This window comes from Macrobrachium nipponense, chromosome 1, assembly GCF_015104395.2.
Source record: "Macrobrachium nipponense isolate FS-2020 chromosome 1, ASM1510439v2, whole genome shotgun sequence".
In the NCBI taxonomy this organism is placed as follows: Eukaryota; Metazoa; Arthropoda; class Malacostraca; order Decapoda; family Palaemonidae; genus Macrobrachium; species Macrobrachium nipponense.
Genome location: NC_087200.1, coordinates 110,664,597 through 110,681,852, shown reverse-complemented (window position 1 = coordinate 110,681,852; position 17,256 = coordinate 110,664,597). Strand labels below are relative to the sequence as shown.

Sequence of the window (17,256 nt, the reverse complement as noted above, 5' to 3'; positions counted from 1 at the left end):
ATATATATATATATATATATATATATATATATATATATATATATATATATATATATATATATATGGGGATACAATCCACAATGAGTAAAATCCTCTTGTAGTTTAAAATAAACTATATCTTGTACAGGATTAAAGTTTCTTTCGACCATCAACTGTGAACAAGACCACAGTTGATGGTCGAAAGCTTTAATCCTGTACAAGATATATTTATTTTAAACTACAAGAGGATTTTACTTCATTGTGGTTGTATCCCCCATTTGTTACTAGAGGTACGACATAAGTACCTGGCTTCTGCATATATATATATCTATATATAATATATAATATATATATATATATATATATATATATATATATATATATTAATTAAAGCTTTATCACTTGCAAATTAATAATAGTACCTCATTTAAACTGGGTGGTACCTTGTTTAATTGAGGTCCTATTTACTGATTGAGAAGTGAATCCTTTATTAATAAAACCATCTGACGCTTCAATTGATGTATATATATCTGTATACAGTATTCATCAGCTTGAAGTCGACTGCCAAATAAAACACACACACACTTTGGCCTCGTAATTGTTTGGCATTCAAAATACCTTCTTTTAAAATACCCTGTAGCCAGCGCTTATTTGGTTTCCCTTTCCTCCTCCGAAATTGTACTATACTCCTTCGCCAGTCTGTCGTTCTCTCTCCTCTACATGTGACAAAACACTCCTCTTCTACAGCCCTTTTGGGGAGAACAGTTCGCCTTCATTGCGATCTATAGTTGGTTGTTCATTTCTTCTATCTTTCTGTGGTCATTCATTATGGTGACCGACATAACACGTTAACAAATCAGCCACTTCCAGTCTTCCTCCATCCTTACTCTAGTAGATTCACATCAACCGTGCATTTGATGTCTAGGCCAGTCTCTTACGACGCTCCTGATTGGCTGTTGATAAGCCAACCACAGGGCTGGAAACTCTCAATCTCTCTCGAGAATTCACATGGGTAGGATCTAAGTTCCACCTCTCCTGAGGGATGCGTCTTTCAGGAGAGGTGGAACATTCATCCTGCCTATGTGAACTCTCGAGAGAGACTGAGAGCTTTCCAGCCCTGTGATTGACTTATCAACGGCCAATCAGGAGCGTCGTAAGAGACTGGCCTACACATCAAATGCACGGTTGATGTGAATCTACTATAACTTACCTCTCTTGTTCTTACTCTTTGTAGCAGTCCTTTTCATTTTTCTGTTAAACTTTCCAGCTTTCCACTCCCAATTCTCTTAGATCTCTGAACACATTATTTCTCCGTTTCATTGTCGGTCTCCCCACCGGTCTTCCCCTTCCACTGATCCTCCCATAACCACTTTAGGCAATCTTCCATTCTAACCACATGTTCCGCCTAACGTATCGTCTGCGATCTTACATAGCTAGTTATTAGCGGTTGTCTGGTTAAATCTCTCATTTCAGGGTTGTGTCTTCCCCAAACACCTTTATTTATATCGGAAGTGGGAACTGTTATTCTACGCAAAATGTTATTTTCAAAAACTAGTGGTCTCTATTCTTGACGTTTAGTCATTGTCCAGATCTCATACTACTAGTCTGATAACGTTTTCGTAAATTCTTAATTTGGTAGACCTTGTGATGTTTCTTCCTTTATAAGGTGTTGTAGGCTGAAAAAGCATCTGTTCCCTGCTGTAATTCTAGCCAGAACTCCTCTCGCCATCTCTTTTCTCTATGTTAACATACTTCCTCGATATTTAAATTTCCGCGCGTTCTCAGTATCTCCTATGTTTTGTTGTTGTTGTTGTTGTTGTTGGTTGTTCCTTGGCAATCTCACCATTTTGGTTTTATTCCACTGATCTCTAGTTCCACTCTGGCAGCAGTTTCTTTGAATGGTATATACACACGTCCTATATTTTGTATATCTGTACCTAAGAAGTCAACATCTGCAGATGCAAGGAATTTGCCATTTGTATCTCCAAGATGACCCACCCTCCACTTGCTCGATACTCCGCATTATTTTCTCAAGATTAGATTGAACAACATTGGAGACAGAAGGCTTCTTGTCTCAAACCTTGTTTTTATTTTAAAACATTCTGTCCTTATCCTTCCCACTTGGACACAACTCTTAGTATTCCTTTTGCATACTTTTACCAAGTTTATACCGAATTCGTCAATAACATTCTACATTTATGTTTTATGGATGTTATCATACGCTTGCTTGAAGTGTACAGAAGCCTGCCACATATCTTATATATACATATATATCAGTATATATATATATATATATATATATATATATATATATATATATATATATATATTTAAAGCAAGATGGTTGTTGATGAATTTTTATTGTTTATTGTTTTGTTTTATGTTCAAAAGTCTGTTTGCTTTGAAATTGTTTGAAGGCGAGCTATTCTGTGTTGAAACCCGACTTTCTCCATGTCTGAGATTCTGCTTAATCCACACAAACCTATCGAGTTTCAGAGTTACTGATCTTCATGTTGCTCGACTTTTCTAATGTCAGCATTATGGAACTGGTCATCATCAATTTTCAACGTATTCTAGGTCATCATGACCTTTTAGATAATGGCCCTGACCTTATACTTCTCAGCATCCATTTATTTCTTTTTCCCCCCTCTTCATTTCACTCTGGATTGGTGGAACATAAATTTGAACTGTAAACTTTTCTTATATATATATATATATATATATATTATATATATATATATATATATATGTGTGTGTGTGTGTGTGTGTGTGTGTGGTGGTATCTGTGTGTGTGTGTCCATCTGCCTGCTTTACATCTCTTGGCAGTTCTCATATCCGTACGCCATTGTTACATTAGTTCAGCAGGAGGTCTCACAGCAACTTTGCTTATGATTGTGCTTTTTTTCCATGAAACATTTACATCTTATAAAAGGGACTGATTGTTCCTGTTTATTGCAAATACTTTTCACCAATAAAAGACACTTTTATAATCAGTTTCAGAATAATTTTGTCTTAGTAGAAGAAGCAATCTGATTCTTGCCAAAACATAATTCCAATTCGTTCAGTTTTCATGCTGTATTGACCTCATAATTAATAAAACTGTTCTTTCTTGTTCTTTGGTATTACCGCATTTATTGCCTTTCGCCTGTATACCGATTTTTTTTTCTTTTCATCTTAATATCATGCGTATATTTTCTTTTTTGAGCTTTTACAGAGACAAACAAGACGTTTAGAAAATCCTGCATACATTTGCAAGTCAGCTTTATTTCCCTTTAGTTTGATTTACCATAATTAAAGCGTATGTATATCAGAAGCTTACTTTTTATACAGTTCATTTTGAGCATACTTCACCCTTTGTTTATTGCCTTTTTAGGAGCAATGCTCTGCTGGATTGTTGCGCACATTTTTTTTAACGCATCTCACAAAAAAGCAGAAATTTCAAAGTTTTTTTCTGTTCTGTTCACCAAAACAGCATGTATCATGTATGTCATGATTGGCAGGATTCGTATGCACTCCTGCATGCACTGACAACTTTGGTAGATTTTGCATTATTTTTGTTATCTCTGAATTATTATTTCGTAAGTCATATTTTAACCTCAGCTTTATCTCTTGCTGTGGCTAGTCATGATCGGTCCAGTCTTCTCTGGCAGCTGTTTCTGTGATTTCAATCTTTTTCCAGTAAATAACTAATTTTAAATCACTATTGTTATATGTTTCATTTAATGAATTCAGAAGTCGATTTATACGGTAGTTATAATTTAAACATTAACAATTTAATTCATACCATAGGTTTTATTGAAACTTTAAGAACTTAGTTTACACTGTAGTTTTTATTTGCATATCACTTTCATTAGACTAGATGTTTACCATCGCTTCCTGTCATCCTTATAAAATTCTCTTAAATGTTTGTATACTAAATCAGTATTCATGGCCATGTATAAACGATGCTACTGCATTTTCCTATATGTATTTTCTGTATGCTATTTATCCAGCTTTTATAGCCTATTTTTCCCAGCCTTCAAAATGTTTAGATAACTTAACGGTGGTTCTAATGTAATGGGACATCATAACCATTTACAAAAACACGAAACTAAATTTTTAATTGTTTTTGTTAAAGAATCCTATTCTCTTCCCTACACTTTGGTTTTTATCTGCCACCACCAAAAATAATTTTGAACAGGAACATGTTTCTCAGGTTTTATTTTTTCAACTCCTTATTCAGATATAGGTTAACATATTAATCCATAAATCGATGACCTTATCTCAGCACTTGACCCGGGTTTCCTCCCAAGCCTTTTCTGTGTTTGGTAGAGAGACCCTCGACGCCCACGTCCTTTTTTATTTCGGCTGAACAAAACGGAAAGCCCACGCACAAGCACGTGCAGGTAGAAAAGTCCTTTGTGGGAGAATCTTTAAATCTTTTCTTCTTTTATCAAACACTTCCAGTCTTTTGGTTCTCTGTGACTCTCTGATTCTTTTGGGGGAGAAGTGTGTCGGCGTAATTGTCGTCATGCCGTTAGAAATGATGATCAGCGGCCCACTATTCTTCCGATTACACCTCAATTATAATATTTTTATCATTAATAAATACTGTTGTGTCCTTTAATTGAGTATGATCGGCGATGTTACTCTTTTTCTCCCCTTTTGTCTTTCGAAATGATTAGCAAGTTTATTTTTCTAGTCTAACTACAGACCTAGGAGCATCGTTAACTAGTAATCGGGTAAGACAACAATAAAAACGTGTTCTCTACGACATTATATCGCAATAATAAGACATAGAATAGGAATTATTTTGTATATACTTATTTTACAAGTTCACAATTTAGAAGTGACAACACTAATATTTATTGGAGTAGACTCGTGTTCAGGAATAATTATTTAACATCAGCTCTAACAAAAGAATGATGGTACCTGAAGTAATTCTCAATCATCTAGGAAAAGTTGAGGAATGACACTTTTTGTACAAACTGCCGCTTAACATTCAAAGGTGGTTTGGAGAAACTTTTATTGTTAGTTATTAAGTCAAAAGTGATTACAAAAGTGACTTCACCAGAATGAATATGAAGCTAAATGAATCCCTGTGACATATGGACGCTGATAATAAGATTACTAAAATTCTAGGGTGAAAAATAAAGCCATAATATTTTTAATAGCTTATAAGTGCACGGAATTGTAATGTTTATAAATGTTATTCATTTTGAAGAATATTGGTATTAACGACGTACTTCCATAGAAAGCTTCAGTGACCACAGAATAGATCTAAAAGTTATATGTGATAATTGGAGGAAAAAATATCAGACAAGTTATTTTTGCGGATACAAGACTCAATTGAAGAAAGCCTGAAGTGTGACTTACCGACCAGAATAGCGATGAGGCCTTCGACGGGCATGCCCATCTTCTCAGCCAGTATGCCCGCCTGCTCCATCATTTCCTCCTGGATGACCTCGCCTGTTGACTTGGTAGGCGGACCCGTGGGCAATTCCTCTGCCTCGGGTATATCTGTTAGGGAGAGTCAGAAGATTAGAGAGGACAGAAAATACCCATGGCACGAAGAAACAGCTAAATCTCGAGTCCTTAGAATTCATACCTAGGGTGTTAAGTATGATCCTTTCTCCTCTTCTTCTTATTGTTTCTTCTCCACAATTTGGATGCAAAAAGTGGGGTTTCAGTTCTCATCCTTCGAATGTGGAGGGGAATGATGATGGGATGGTTGGAGGGGTCTAAAACCACATGGATGGTTGTTATGAGATGATTTCTTTAACTTAAATTGTCTGATTGATGTCACGTTGATTTGGCTTCATTCAGTGGTTAAATACACCTGTTTGTAATAGTTGGAGGGGGCGGGGTTACTAGAAAAGTAATTCAATGAATGTAGGGTTCATTTCATGCAATGTGGCAGTGAGGGTAAATGTAACAGATAAATGAAGTTGAAGGAAGATGATAGATATTGTGTTAAGTATAGAGATGTGTGATAAGAAGAACAAATCTCAGAAATATCTAAAAATTTAGTGGTCCCAAAATTTTGTGTGAAGTGGAGGCAGGCCTGGGAGAGTATAAGAAGTTTTATCACGAGAAAAAGAGAGAGCCTCCTCTAGATGAAAGATAGGACTGTGAAAGAGTCTTAGAAGGATAGCCTGGGAGTTTCAAAGGACAGAATATCATGTAGGGCAGGGAAAAAGTATATAGAAAAGAGGCTTAGAATCAAAATTCCCGTTATTAGAAATAGTAATCAAAAGTGGAGTCTTCTAAATGAAAGTACAATTTTCTGCTGAGATTGAAAACAGGAAGAAATCTTTATAAGAGTGAAACAAAGAGCTGTATCTCTCTTTAGTGTCAAAACAGAAAGAACGATAGTCCGATGGAAGTGGATACTACCTAGCTAGAGAAAGTTTGATGAATTATGGCAAAGAAGTAGGTTTCTTGGAGAAAACGTTCAGAAGACCCTTTTAAGGCAAATTGAAGTGAGGGATTAGCTGGGTTTTGGCATTAAATCTCTTACTCTTGAATAGAAAGAAGAAAAGCTCAGTGAAAAATAGAAACTGAAATAGTTAGAAGGGGCTAATATGTTTATATATATATATATATATATATATATATAATATAATATATATATATATATATATATATATATATATATATAAGACGTGATGTCTTACTGTCAGAATGGTTGCATAAGGGAAGCTAATAAACCTCCTCTACTAGATAATCATAGGAATCTTTTCCAGCTGAGTTTAGGAATTGTTTGGGATAATCTCCAGCCCTAGTGATGGAAAGTACCAAGACACTGAGGTAGAAGGTAAAGAAGAACGAAAAGGGTAAAGATAAAAAGTGATAAAGTATGGGACAGGCCACTTATTGTGTGTGTCCTGTTTATATCTTTTAAGTATTAATGGAGGGTTAACGATGTGGGGGGTTGAAAAGAGGTTATAATGGATATGCATTTTAGGAAAGAGAGAAGTAACAGAATTTCGAATGTGTCTGATACAGTATTAGTTAACTTTAGATTAAATGATAGTTACAAAAAAGCTAAAGTAAAGAGAAATATTTAAAGTGAAATGAAAAAATCTCTAATTTAGTAGTGTAGTGCAAAAAACAATATTTAATACTTGTGCAGATTTGAAAGGGGCTCGGTGATCATAATGAAATTATAAGTTAACACAGTGACATCTTGAAATCATAGAGCAAGTGCAGTAAAATTCCTCAACTTGATGTGCGACATTGTGATAGAAGACATGCAGAATAAATGGGAATGAAAACATTTTACCGTTATTAAGAAACTATAATTTTTTGGGTAAAATAATAATGATAACAATAAGAATAATAATCTAGGAGCTACTGTGAATATTTTCATGCATCTCTAATTAAAACATGCCAAACAAACGTTAAAAACGACAAACATTGTCAATAAATGCAGAGTAAACAAATAACAATAATGAAACAAATACACCTAAACATTCATCTGTTTACACTTATACAATAACACAAGTATTTTATTTACACAGCTTTTCACGAACACTCAAACAGACATTTAGCAATTGAGAATTTCTGGACTATATATATATATATATATATATATATATATATATATATATATAGTATATATATATATATATATATGTATATCTCAAAAAAATCACATAACGTGACTGGAAAATCTTCAAGTAATCAAAGTCCACAATTATGTAAAATGTGTATTAAAAATACATAAAAGAGACGGGAGCTTTCGTCTACTTGATCGAGTACGGCTGATGAGGTCTACTGATCAATTAGACGAAAGCTCCCGTCTTTTATGTATTTTTAATACACTTTTACATAATTGTGGACTTTGATTACTTGAATATATGTATATATATATATATATATAATATATATATATATATATATAATAATAATATAATTATATACACACACATACATACACACACAGATAATAACGTACAATATTGCTCTACAAATTTATCTCCATCGCTGACAAATAAGTTCAAATGACAAACACAATTGACATAACAACGTTTATTTTATTCACGCAACGCTGACAGATGTTGACGGATATGTACAAGGATCTTACGAACACAATCCCGCTACAAAAAAAAGAACGATAAAAAATAAGAAAATAAAAAGCTACTAAACTTGTATTATGTTTATTGACATTCTGTTTTCCTTTGTTGTTTTTCTCTGATAGATAAATACAAGGTTGGAAGTTACAGGATATACTTTAAGCAAACTATTTTTATATTTTTCTGTGAATTCTGGACTTTCGTGCTGAAAATTGTATTACACTGGCCTTAAGACTACTAGTGGCCATAAATGTGTTTTTGACCTGATGTATTTTACCATACCTCTGACCTTCAAGTTGGTGTAAGTACATTGGATGCTTGTTTCTTGATCCAGACTTGTTTAATTTTATATTATTCATGCATTGAGCTTGGCAAAACTTAGGCTCGAAAGTATAAACTTTGTAAGAATATTGGCCGTTACTTGCTGTTACCTTTCACCACAAGCGTCTTTCTCTATAGCACTTTAGAAATTTATCATGGACTGATGCCAGAAACTAGGCATTGGATGCATGGCCTCGCATCCCTAAAGAAATGATGTTCATGCCACCTGATTCAGATCTTTTTTGGTTCCACTTTTACTGAAATGTTTCCCTCAGTTCTGGTATTGAGGATCTACGTAGACCATCGCCGGAAGGTATCTTGTATCTTGTTTAGCCTTCGTCCATGATCTTTTCAAGTAGCTTCGATGAGTGCTTTTCTGACTTCGTTCCAAGATTTAGTACGTTCTACTCGTTTTGCAGACCTTTAGCTGCCTTCCAGGCACGTAACTAACAATCTTCACTCCTTTTTGGTGTCGATATGTGGAGTGACTTTTCTGGAAGGACTTTTCTGGACGTACTGTTGATGGCGATGCTCGTGCGTTTAAAAGGGGTTTAAATGATACTTTAAATCGCCATTGCCTTAGTTACACTTACTTGTTACACCTTCTTACTTGTATTCCTGCATTTTTCCCTTTGTAAGCTTGTTTCACATGAACGCTTTTCATTTTGAATAAGAGTAATGATGATAATATGTAGATACAGTAAGTTTGAACTTCTGTTCGAATTGTGTATTATCATTATACTTTCAGTAGCTCTAAAATTAAATTACCAAACCCAAGGACGTCATTATCTCTTAAGGTGTGAACTGATATTCATTATTACAGTAAAGTTCTGGGATAAGTAATATAAGCAAATGTCATGAAAATAGCTGACTTTCAATATTATGTATATATATATATATATATATATATATATTATATATATATATATATATGATACCTATATATATATAGTATATATATATATATCTAATATATATACACACACACACACACACACACACACATATATATATATATATATATATATATAATATATATATATATAGTATATATATTATATCAAGACACTTTGTGTTATCGTGGACGCTATACTTGAATGAATCAAGAAGTTGCTCTTGACTTTTCTGTACAAACGAAGAGAAATTTTGTCTTCTCTCCGAATCACGTTGTGATAAACGGATTAGCTAATTTAGTCCTTGTACCTTTATTAGGCCTACTTCTCCTGGCAGTAAATGTGATTAGGAGAAGTATGGATTCTCTCTGTACTTCCCTCCTTTGAATTTTTTAAGTGCTACATATAGTAAATATGTATAAAAATGGCAAAAAGGGACAACTGAATTAATAACTCCTAGTGTGCAAATCAAATAAAAGACATTTCAGTATTAATGTATTGAAGACGTCAGCTGCTTCAGTCACAACCGAAGAGAAGATTGTGATAGATTCTCGGCTCATGTACAAGAGGGGGTTAGTAGGGGGGGGAAGGGGTGGTGAAAGCCCTGGTTGATGCCTATTCCATTCTAAGAGGAGTGAGGTGAATCCACTAGCGCAGGGGCGTACGGAGAGAGAGAGAGAGAGAGAGAGAGAGAGAGAGAGATCAAATTCAGTAGCTCAGAAAAAATAGAGGAGAGACCCACTCGCTTCTGGATCTTATTAAAGCTGCCTCAGACTGATGTTATTATTGTCAATTAAGGTGTTATTTATTTTCTCTCAATCATGAAGTGGTTTTCTTTACTCACTGCCTTCTCGGCTGAATGAAGAAATTCATCTCTTATGATATTTCATGTCGCTCTTGTTTAATAGAGATGCGTGAATTATTGTAATCTGGGGCATTGACACGACCATTACACTAATTTCAGGTTTGCTTTTAGTATTTACCTCGTTTGTAATTCACTAGCGATAGCCTCCTTACCCAACCCCCTCCCAAAGAAGAAAAAATTCAAATCTGTCACTATCATAGAGTGGTTTTGTTACACCAATCAACCTTAGCGGCAAACATGAGCAACCGGAAAGTGTTGGTATAGGTTGCTTGAAGATCCTAAAGAAATTTCTCGCAGAAAAAAAGTCTTTCAGAAGGTAATGAAAAGTTAATAGAGGTAGATAGATGAAGACCCACGAGTAATTTGAGGAAGGGAGAGAAAGATGGAAAAAGAGGGAGGGAAGGGAGGGAGAGAGGGAGGGGTGTGGTGAGGCCTTTTAGGACAAGCGACTCTTCGTCCTTGAGGGCCCCACGACTGTCTTCAGTCTCTTGACGCGTAATCATGGCGAAGCAATATGGCTCCCAGCCAATATTGAGGTTGCTCTCCTGATATATTGCTCTTGATATATTGTTGCTCCTTCCCCAGTATCCAAGAACCAATTGGATTTAATGCCGTGAGGTTTCTTCCCATAAGGGAGTTGGTTATTGATTCCCGAATTCCTGCGTTTCCTTTACGTTTAACGGCATTATTTATTATTATTATTATTATTATTATTATTATTATTATTATTATTATTATTATTATGTAGCTGTGGCCATTTTTCATTGCATTTTATGATTTGTATGTACCTTTCATTCCCAGTGCTTGTAATTTTTTGTTGTTGCAAATTCCGGTTTTCTCAGAAATCTCATTTTGTGTCCAACTTTGTCTCTTCCTGTTCGGAAATTCAGGATCGAAATGCTACTGAGGTGTTTTGTAGGGTAACTTTTATTTATCCTGATTATTTTCTGTGGCTTTTTCCTTCTTGTGACGTGTTTCCTGTGACATACCTTATCTTCATATCCATCGTAGACCATGAATTGTATTATGCTGGCTTCCTTGCATATATTTCATTTGCTAAAATATAATGTTAATTTTCTTTCTTCACATTCTCATTTTACTCTCCCACTGAACCCATCTTCCATAGTCTGCATGGGTCATATCCTCTTTATGAGCGCCGTAGGCTTACAAAGAATATTTTCTAGGCCCTAAATGCCAGCAATCAGTGTTCCTTAAACTTGTATCCCCATGACTGAATCTTTATAACGTAACCATAGACCAACATTTTGTGGTTTAATCTCCTTAATGCACCAAAGTTTTCGATCCCAAGCCCATTATTTTAATGTAACCCAATCTTCTATTCCTCCTCCAAGTTTTCATCCAACTTTCGAGCCCCTGACAGTAAATCTTTCAAGACTCGCTGTTTCGTAGCCTCAAACACACGCGCCCTCGTCACAGCCCAGCCATTTTCTCTCCATTCAGGCTGGTAATCCCTCGCATTTCGTCAGTGTTAAGTTACGGTTCCGCGGTCCGATCGTGCATCATCATCTTTCAGCCAGCCGGCCTCCCTCCGCACTCTCTCTTGCTTGAGGTAACGGGAGGAAAGGAGAATTCTCTTGAGGGAAATTCTCCAAAACGTTGTCACTGGGATTCCGTGTTCCGATCTAATCCTTTAGATGTTGAGTCATGAGCCTTCGTACCAGTGAGTTTTTCGTGTGGAAGCCTTGAACTTTTCTGGAAGGCAAATGGAGTTCTTTTATACATTGTTAACGATTGTTTCATCATTCCCATCAATGAAATCATTCGGCGGGGTCACTATCTGGTCTTGGCATGTACATGCATATATAAATACATTATATAATATGACTTATCACATCACCGTGATTTATAAACAACCTTTAAGCTACAAATGTCCTTTAATATCTAATTCACTCTACCTCGGAATTAATATATTTTCGTATTCTGTTAACCGAAGGTGAATTTTTTAGTCGATAAGAATTCGTCGGCTCATGGGACATTTGCAGTTAATGCGATTACATATATATATATTATATATATATATATATATACTATATATATATATATATATAAGTCATATCACATTACCGTGATTTCATATCCATACATCGAGCTACAATGTCCTTTATATCTAATTCGCTCTACCTCGGAATTAATATATTTTCATATATGCTTAACCGAAGGGGAATTTTTTCTCGATAATAGATTTACCTGTACTTGGGCGCGAACGCAGGTACATTATAAATCCAGGACCGTCAGTGGAAGCGGTACCACCCAACCGCGGGAGGCTTAAAGGTTTATGTCGTCTCTCACCTCAAATACTTCCTCGCGCTGAAGTATTCGTTGGTTTGGAGACAACATCAACCCGCCTCGACTCCGGTAGTTAAGTAGCGCTTTTGACAACACGTAGCATTTTACATAAGTCATATCACATTACCGTGATTCATATACATACATCGAGCTACAATGTCCTTTAATATCTAATTCGCTCTACCTCGGAATTAATATATTTTCATATATGCTTAACCGAAGGTTAAGCATATATGAGCGAATTAGATATTAAAGGACATTGTAGCTCGATGTATATATATATATATAAGATATATATCTATATATATATATATATATATATATATATATATATATTGTGAATATTATTAGACGGGTTATTTTTTAACCTCATCGTCTGCAAGTCTTTCATTCATTGTTATTTATCGTATGGCAGAGACTTTTAGAGTTTCTACAGTTTTCAGTGCTTTTATATACTCTGTCTTGCAGCCATTCCGAGTCTGACTTCACAGGGCATTCATTTTTCAATTTGACCAAGATGGCAGATTCACAGCTGTGGAAAAGGATAGTCTGGTGAAGCTGCCTTTTCCTTCAGGCGTTCTGGCTCCCCTTTTTAAATATGAGAGAGAGAGAGAGAGAGAGAGAGAGAGAGAGAGAGAGAGAGATAGAGAGAACCTTCTTGGCCGAAAATGCCCACTCTGAGGATTAGGTACGATTAGGTACCGTGAGGAAAAGTGATCAGACGGGTTTTTCTTCAGACTGCAAGACCATTTTCATTTTTTCTGATTATTCGTCTTAGCTAAATGGTCTGCGTCAATTATATTAAACCGTATAGTTTGCGTGTATGATATATATATATATATATATATATATATATATATATATATATATATATATATATATTTATATATAAATTATATATATATATATATATATATGCATATATGTATGCATATGTATATAATATATAAATATATCACACTGCAGTAATTGGTTTCCTAAAATAGTACAAAATGTCTTGAGCAATATTGTCGAAAATCTGGTAAATTCGAAGAAATATTTACTGTAGTGTTAGTAAAGGTGTAACCGCTTTATGCTATTGATCAGTTCCATCTTATTTTACGCTCCCTGCTGAATGATATATATATATATATATATATATATATATATATATATATATATATATATATGTGTGTGTGTGTGGTGTGTGTGTGTATGTGTGTACACATATATATATGTACATCATTAGTTAGTTACGTATTTGACATCATGCTCTCTTGTATTCGTCTCATTCACCACCATTTTGATTACTTTCATGCGCAACATCAGGACTTCATTCAGGGCATTTATGACCCCCCTTCTCTAAGTCAGGGCATGCACAGGTAAATTAAACAAACGTATTTCAGTCTACCAATCATGTTAGTATTGTTCATGCTCAGTCTAATTTTTAGTTGGCGGAAATGCCGAATAAGAGAAGAATGTGAACTCAGATCTTTGAGATAGCAGAATGTCGATAATGAAATTAATTCATTTTTAATTTTTGGTAATTGTTGATGACATTAATCATGTTTGAATCTTTGATCGTTTGGTGTCTTGATTTTTTAACGAAAATAATGTTTTCATAAAACCCTCGGCATGCTCAGTTATTAGGCATTTCCATTTGCCACACACTAATGATTGTATGCTACAACTTTCGAAGAAATCAATATCAGTCATCACAAATTGGTTATCGTCAGTATTATGGGATAAAGGTGGGGGGACCTTAGAAGAGAATTGAGCAGAACTCGAAAGAGGATGAAGGACATATTATATCATTAAAGAATGTTTTAATTAATGGGGAACATGTAGTATATGCTTAGAGAGATAAATGGTTATTTTTAATATAGATGGGAATGAATGGTTGAAAATGTAACAAATAAATATTTCTAGAAGGATGCAAAAAATCAAATGCAATTAAAAGTAAATTTTCTATTATAGTAAAAATGATAAGAACATTTAATTATTATGGTTAAACAGTCTTGAAATGATTTTAGTTTTTTTCTGTGAATTTGTAATCACAAGTTTGTCATATTTCGTATCACCTTTGTTTTTCTATTTAAACATTCTGTAATATGCAATTTCTCAAACAATATCCACCAATTTTGAACAAATATTAACACAGCAATCTCTACCTTTTATCCACCAGAGCTTGTATTTCTTTCATTTTCCTCTTTTCTCTTTCCATAATTGATCAGGGAATTATTGCTATACTGGAAATTGCATTTAAATGATAACAAAAGGTCAGTCAGTGTGGCTTTACTTTTGAATTTTCCTCACTAAACTAAATTTTCATTGACATGATTTTTTATATATAATAGTCTTTTGTAAATATTTTCGACAAGACTGGTTTGATTTAATTCATGATTCTGTTATTCATCCATTGCCATTATTTTATGTATTTTGTGCAAATGAACAAGAAGTTTCCTGTAAAGTTAGGTAACGTTTAGTCAAGTTTACTTGATTTCATTATTTTAAAATAGTTGGGACAATGTATTTCAGTTTCAGCTGCTTGTAAATCTGGCGTTTTTTTAAATTGAAATATACCAATAATTTACAAGTAAAAATGGAAAAGTTATTTTTTTCATTAGTGGCGGGATACCTTCCTGTATGACAAATTCCTGATTTTTCTGCCACTTTCACTGATGCTATAAGTAATGACATAATTTTGTCAATTCTGTTTGTTCTTTCCAACACGACCTAGATAAGCGTCGGGATTTTAACTGCGTTTATTAAGAACACAATGAAAGAGAGGCAAGACTGTCATGCTCTATGTTATTTGCAGTTTTACGAAGGATAAACAGTTCGGATTGTTAAGAGGCATCGGTCAAGTGTACATTTAGAATACGAACGAATAGCGAGTTCAATTGTTAGCAAGCTGTTCAGGCCTAGAATACACATGAGCGACTATGGGATTATTGCACACAGCAAGACCACCACACGTTGTCTTTGGAATACATAAGTAGTATTTGGATATAATATTTCATGTAATGTACTCACCGGCCTCTGTAAAACTCATCGTTGATTCTTCAGGCTCTACCGTTTTCATTTCTATTCGGGTGAAATTATGAGAAAAAAAATAATTGAGGTTCAAAACACCGTTACATTCAGAACTATAGTTTGGAGAGACAGAGCAAATCAGTGGAAGGTGAAGGGAAAATCTAACTGACTTCAAATCAATAATAACTTGTGGCAGTTGGAATGACAAATGTGTTCAGTTCATCTGAATGGAATCCATTAGGTTTGCAAACTTGGTCTGCGAATCTGACGGGAAAATGTGGTCTATTCTTAACTCTATTCATTTTCTTCTTTATCTTTAATGAAGCATAATATTGAATTTTGTACTTTAACACTATGACATATTCTAAGGGGAAAAATATATAAAGGGTAAGAAGCAAATCAACACAGAATTTTCTCTAACAGCTCGGGAGGATTCTTCGTCAAGATGAAATCACTACTTTGACTACTTGGGAAGTTTTTATGCTTTTCTTGTCATATCAGGGGAACATTCCCATACTGGAAATGTGATCTTTCTTTTACGGTTTTGAAATTAAATGATTTTTTTTTACTGATTTTTATTTCACGATGAACACTTCAGAATATGTAAGGCAAACTAGTTCATAAATGGTCAGATATCGTTATTGGTCGATGGTAGAAATTTTGTTGCATGGAATATTTGATGACGAATTTGGAATGCCAGTTTTGATATTATATACAAGAACGTTAAATTTCATATTTGGAAGACCTCTTCAAGAAATCGTTATCCACGATATTGAATTGTTAGGGCGAAAACAATCTTTGATAGCATAATATAAATAATGAGTTATTTTTTCTAATTTTCTTATCTTTATTGAGGTTATTCGTTATTTTTCATAAAAAAAAAAAATTCTGAAGGTACATTAATAAATGGCAGCTCCGTCTTTTCCAGTATGACAATTCCTGATGCCTTCTTTACTAACACTATAATTGACCTATCTTAAAATGACACTTGAGTAATGAAATAGCATATTTTCATTTCGTAATTCAACCAGATAAGTGTCGAATTGTATCTGTGTCAAAAGGGAATAAACATGGCAGTATGAAAAATAGTGTCATGCTAATTATCATCTATGATTTGGAAAAGGGATAATCTAAGATTGAATTATCAAGAAACATCGCTCAAGTGTTCATTTAGAATATGATATAGCGATCTGAGTTATAGCAAGCTACCCAGGCCTAAGATACACATGAGCGACTATAGGATTATTGCATACAACAAATCACACTTTGTCTTTTGAATGTTTAAATATATATATATATATATATATATATATATATATATATATATATATATATATAATATATATATATATGGAATCATATAATCTTAATCTACTCACCGGCCTCAGTAATACCCATCGTCGGTTCTACCGTTTTTATTTCTATTGAGATGAAATTGCAGAAAAATTTTATTTTACTTTTGGGTACTTTCATAGATATATGCAAGTCATAAACCATACGTCCATTTTCAAAATAACATAGCATGATTATCAGAATTCAAAGCCTCATTGTAGCAACGTTGCCGAATTGTTAACTGATTTGACAAATCCCACTCACAATCTTATATTCAAAATGAAGATGATTTCCTTAGATAGTAAAATAAGTGCTTTATTGAATACAGACGTATGATATATGAACATGAAAAAAAATCTATAATACATCAATTAAGTCTTTAAATAATTTTCAATATCATATAGTTTCAAACCCTACTATACAGCCTCCATTCTCTGTATTTTGAGGATGTGACGGACCAAACATTTGTGTAGTAATATGTCTCATT

The 17,256-nt window shown here is 34.1% G+C and overlaps 1 protein-coding gene across 20 annotated transcripts in view; it reads right to left on the bottom strand.

Moving 5' to 3' along the window:
• The window catches only part of LOC135219556 (synaptotagmin 1-like), a 175,872-nt gene that overhangs the window by 41,078 nt on the left and 117,538 nt on the right, over window positions 1–17,256 (bottom strand). For 10 of the 20 annotated variants that reach the window (XM_064256411.1, XM_064256409.1, XM_064256413.1 and 7 more), the window contains 3 exons: window positions 16,817–16,858; window positions 15,438–15,488; window positions 5,335–5,478 (listed from right to left, as the gene is read on the bottom strand). In XM_064256411.1, the coding sequence (XP_064112481.1) occupies window positions 5,335–5,478; window positions 15,438–15,488; window positions 16,817–16,858 (237 nt within the window). The remainder of the gene's footprint in view (window positions 1–5,334; window positions 5,479–15,437; window positions 15,489–16,816; window positions 16,859–17,256) is intronic. The other 10 variants (XM_064256418.1, XM_064256424.1, XM_064256422.1 and 7 more) reach the window with 3 other exon arrangements.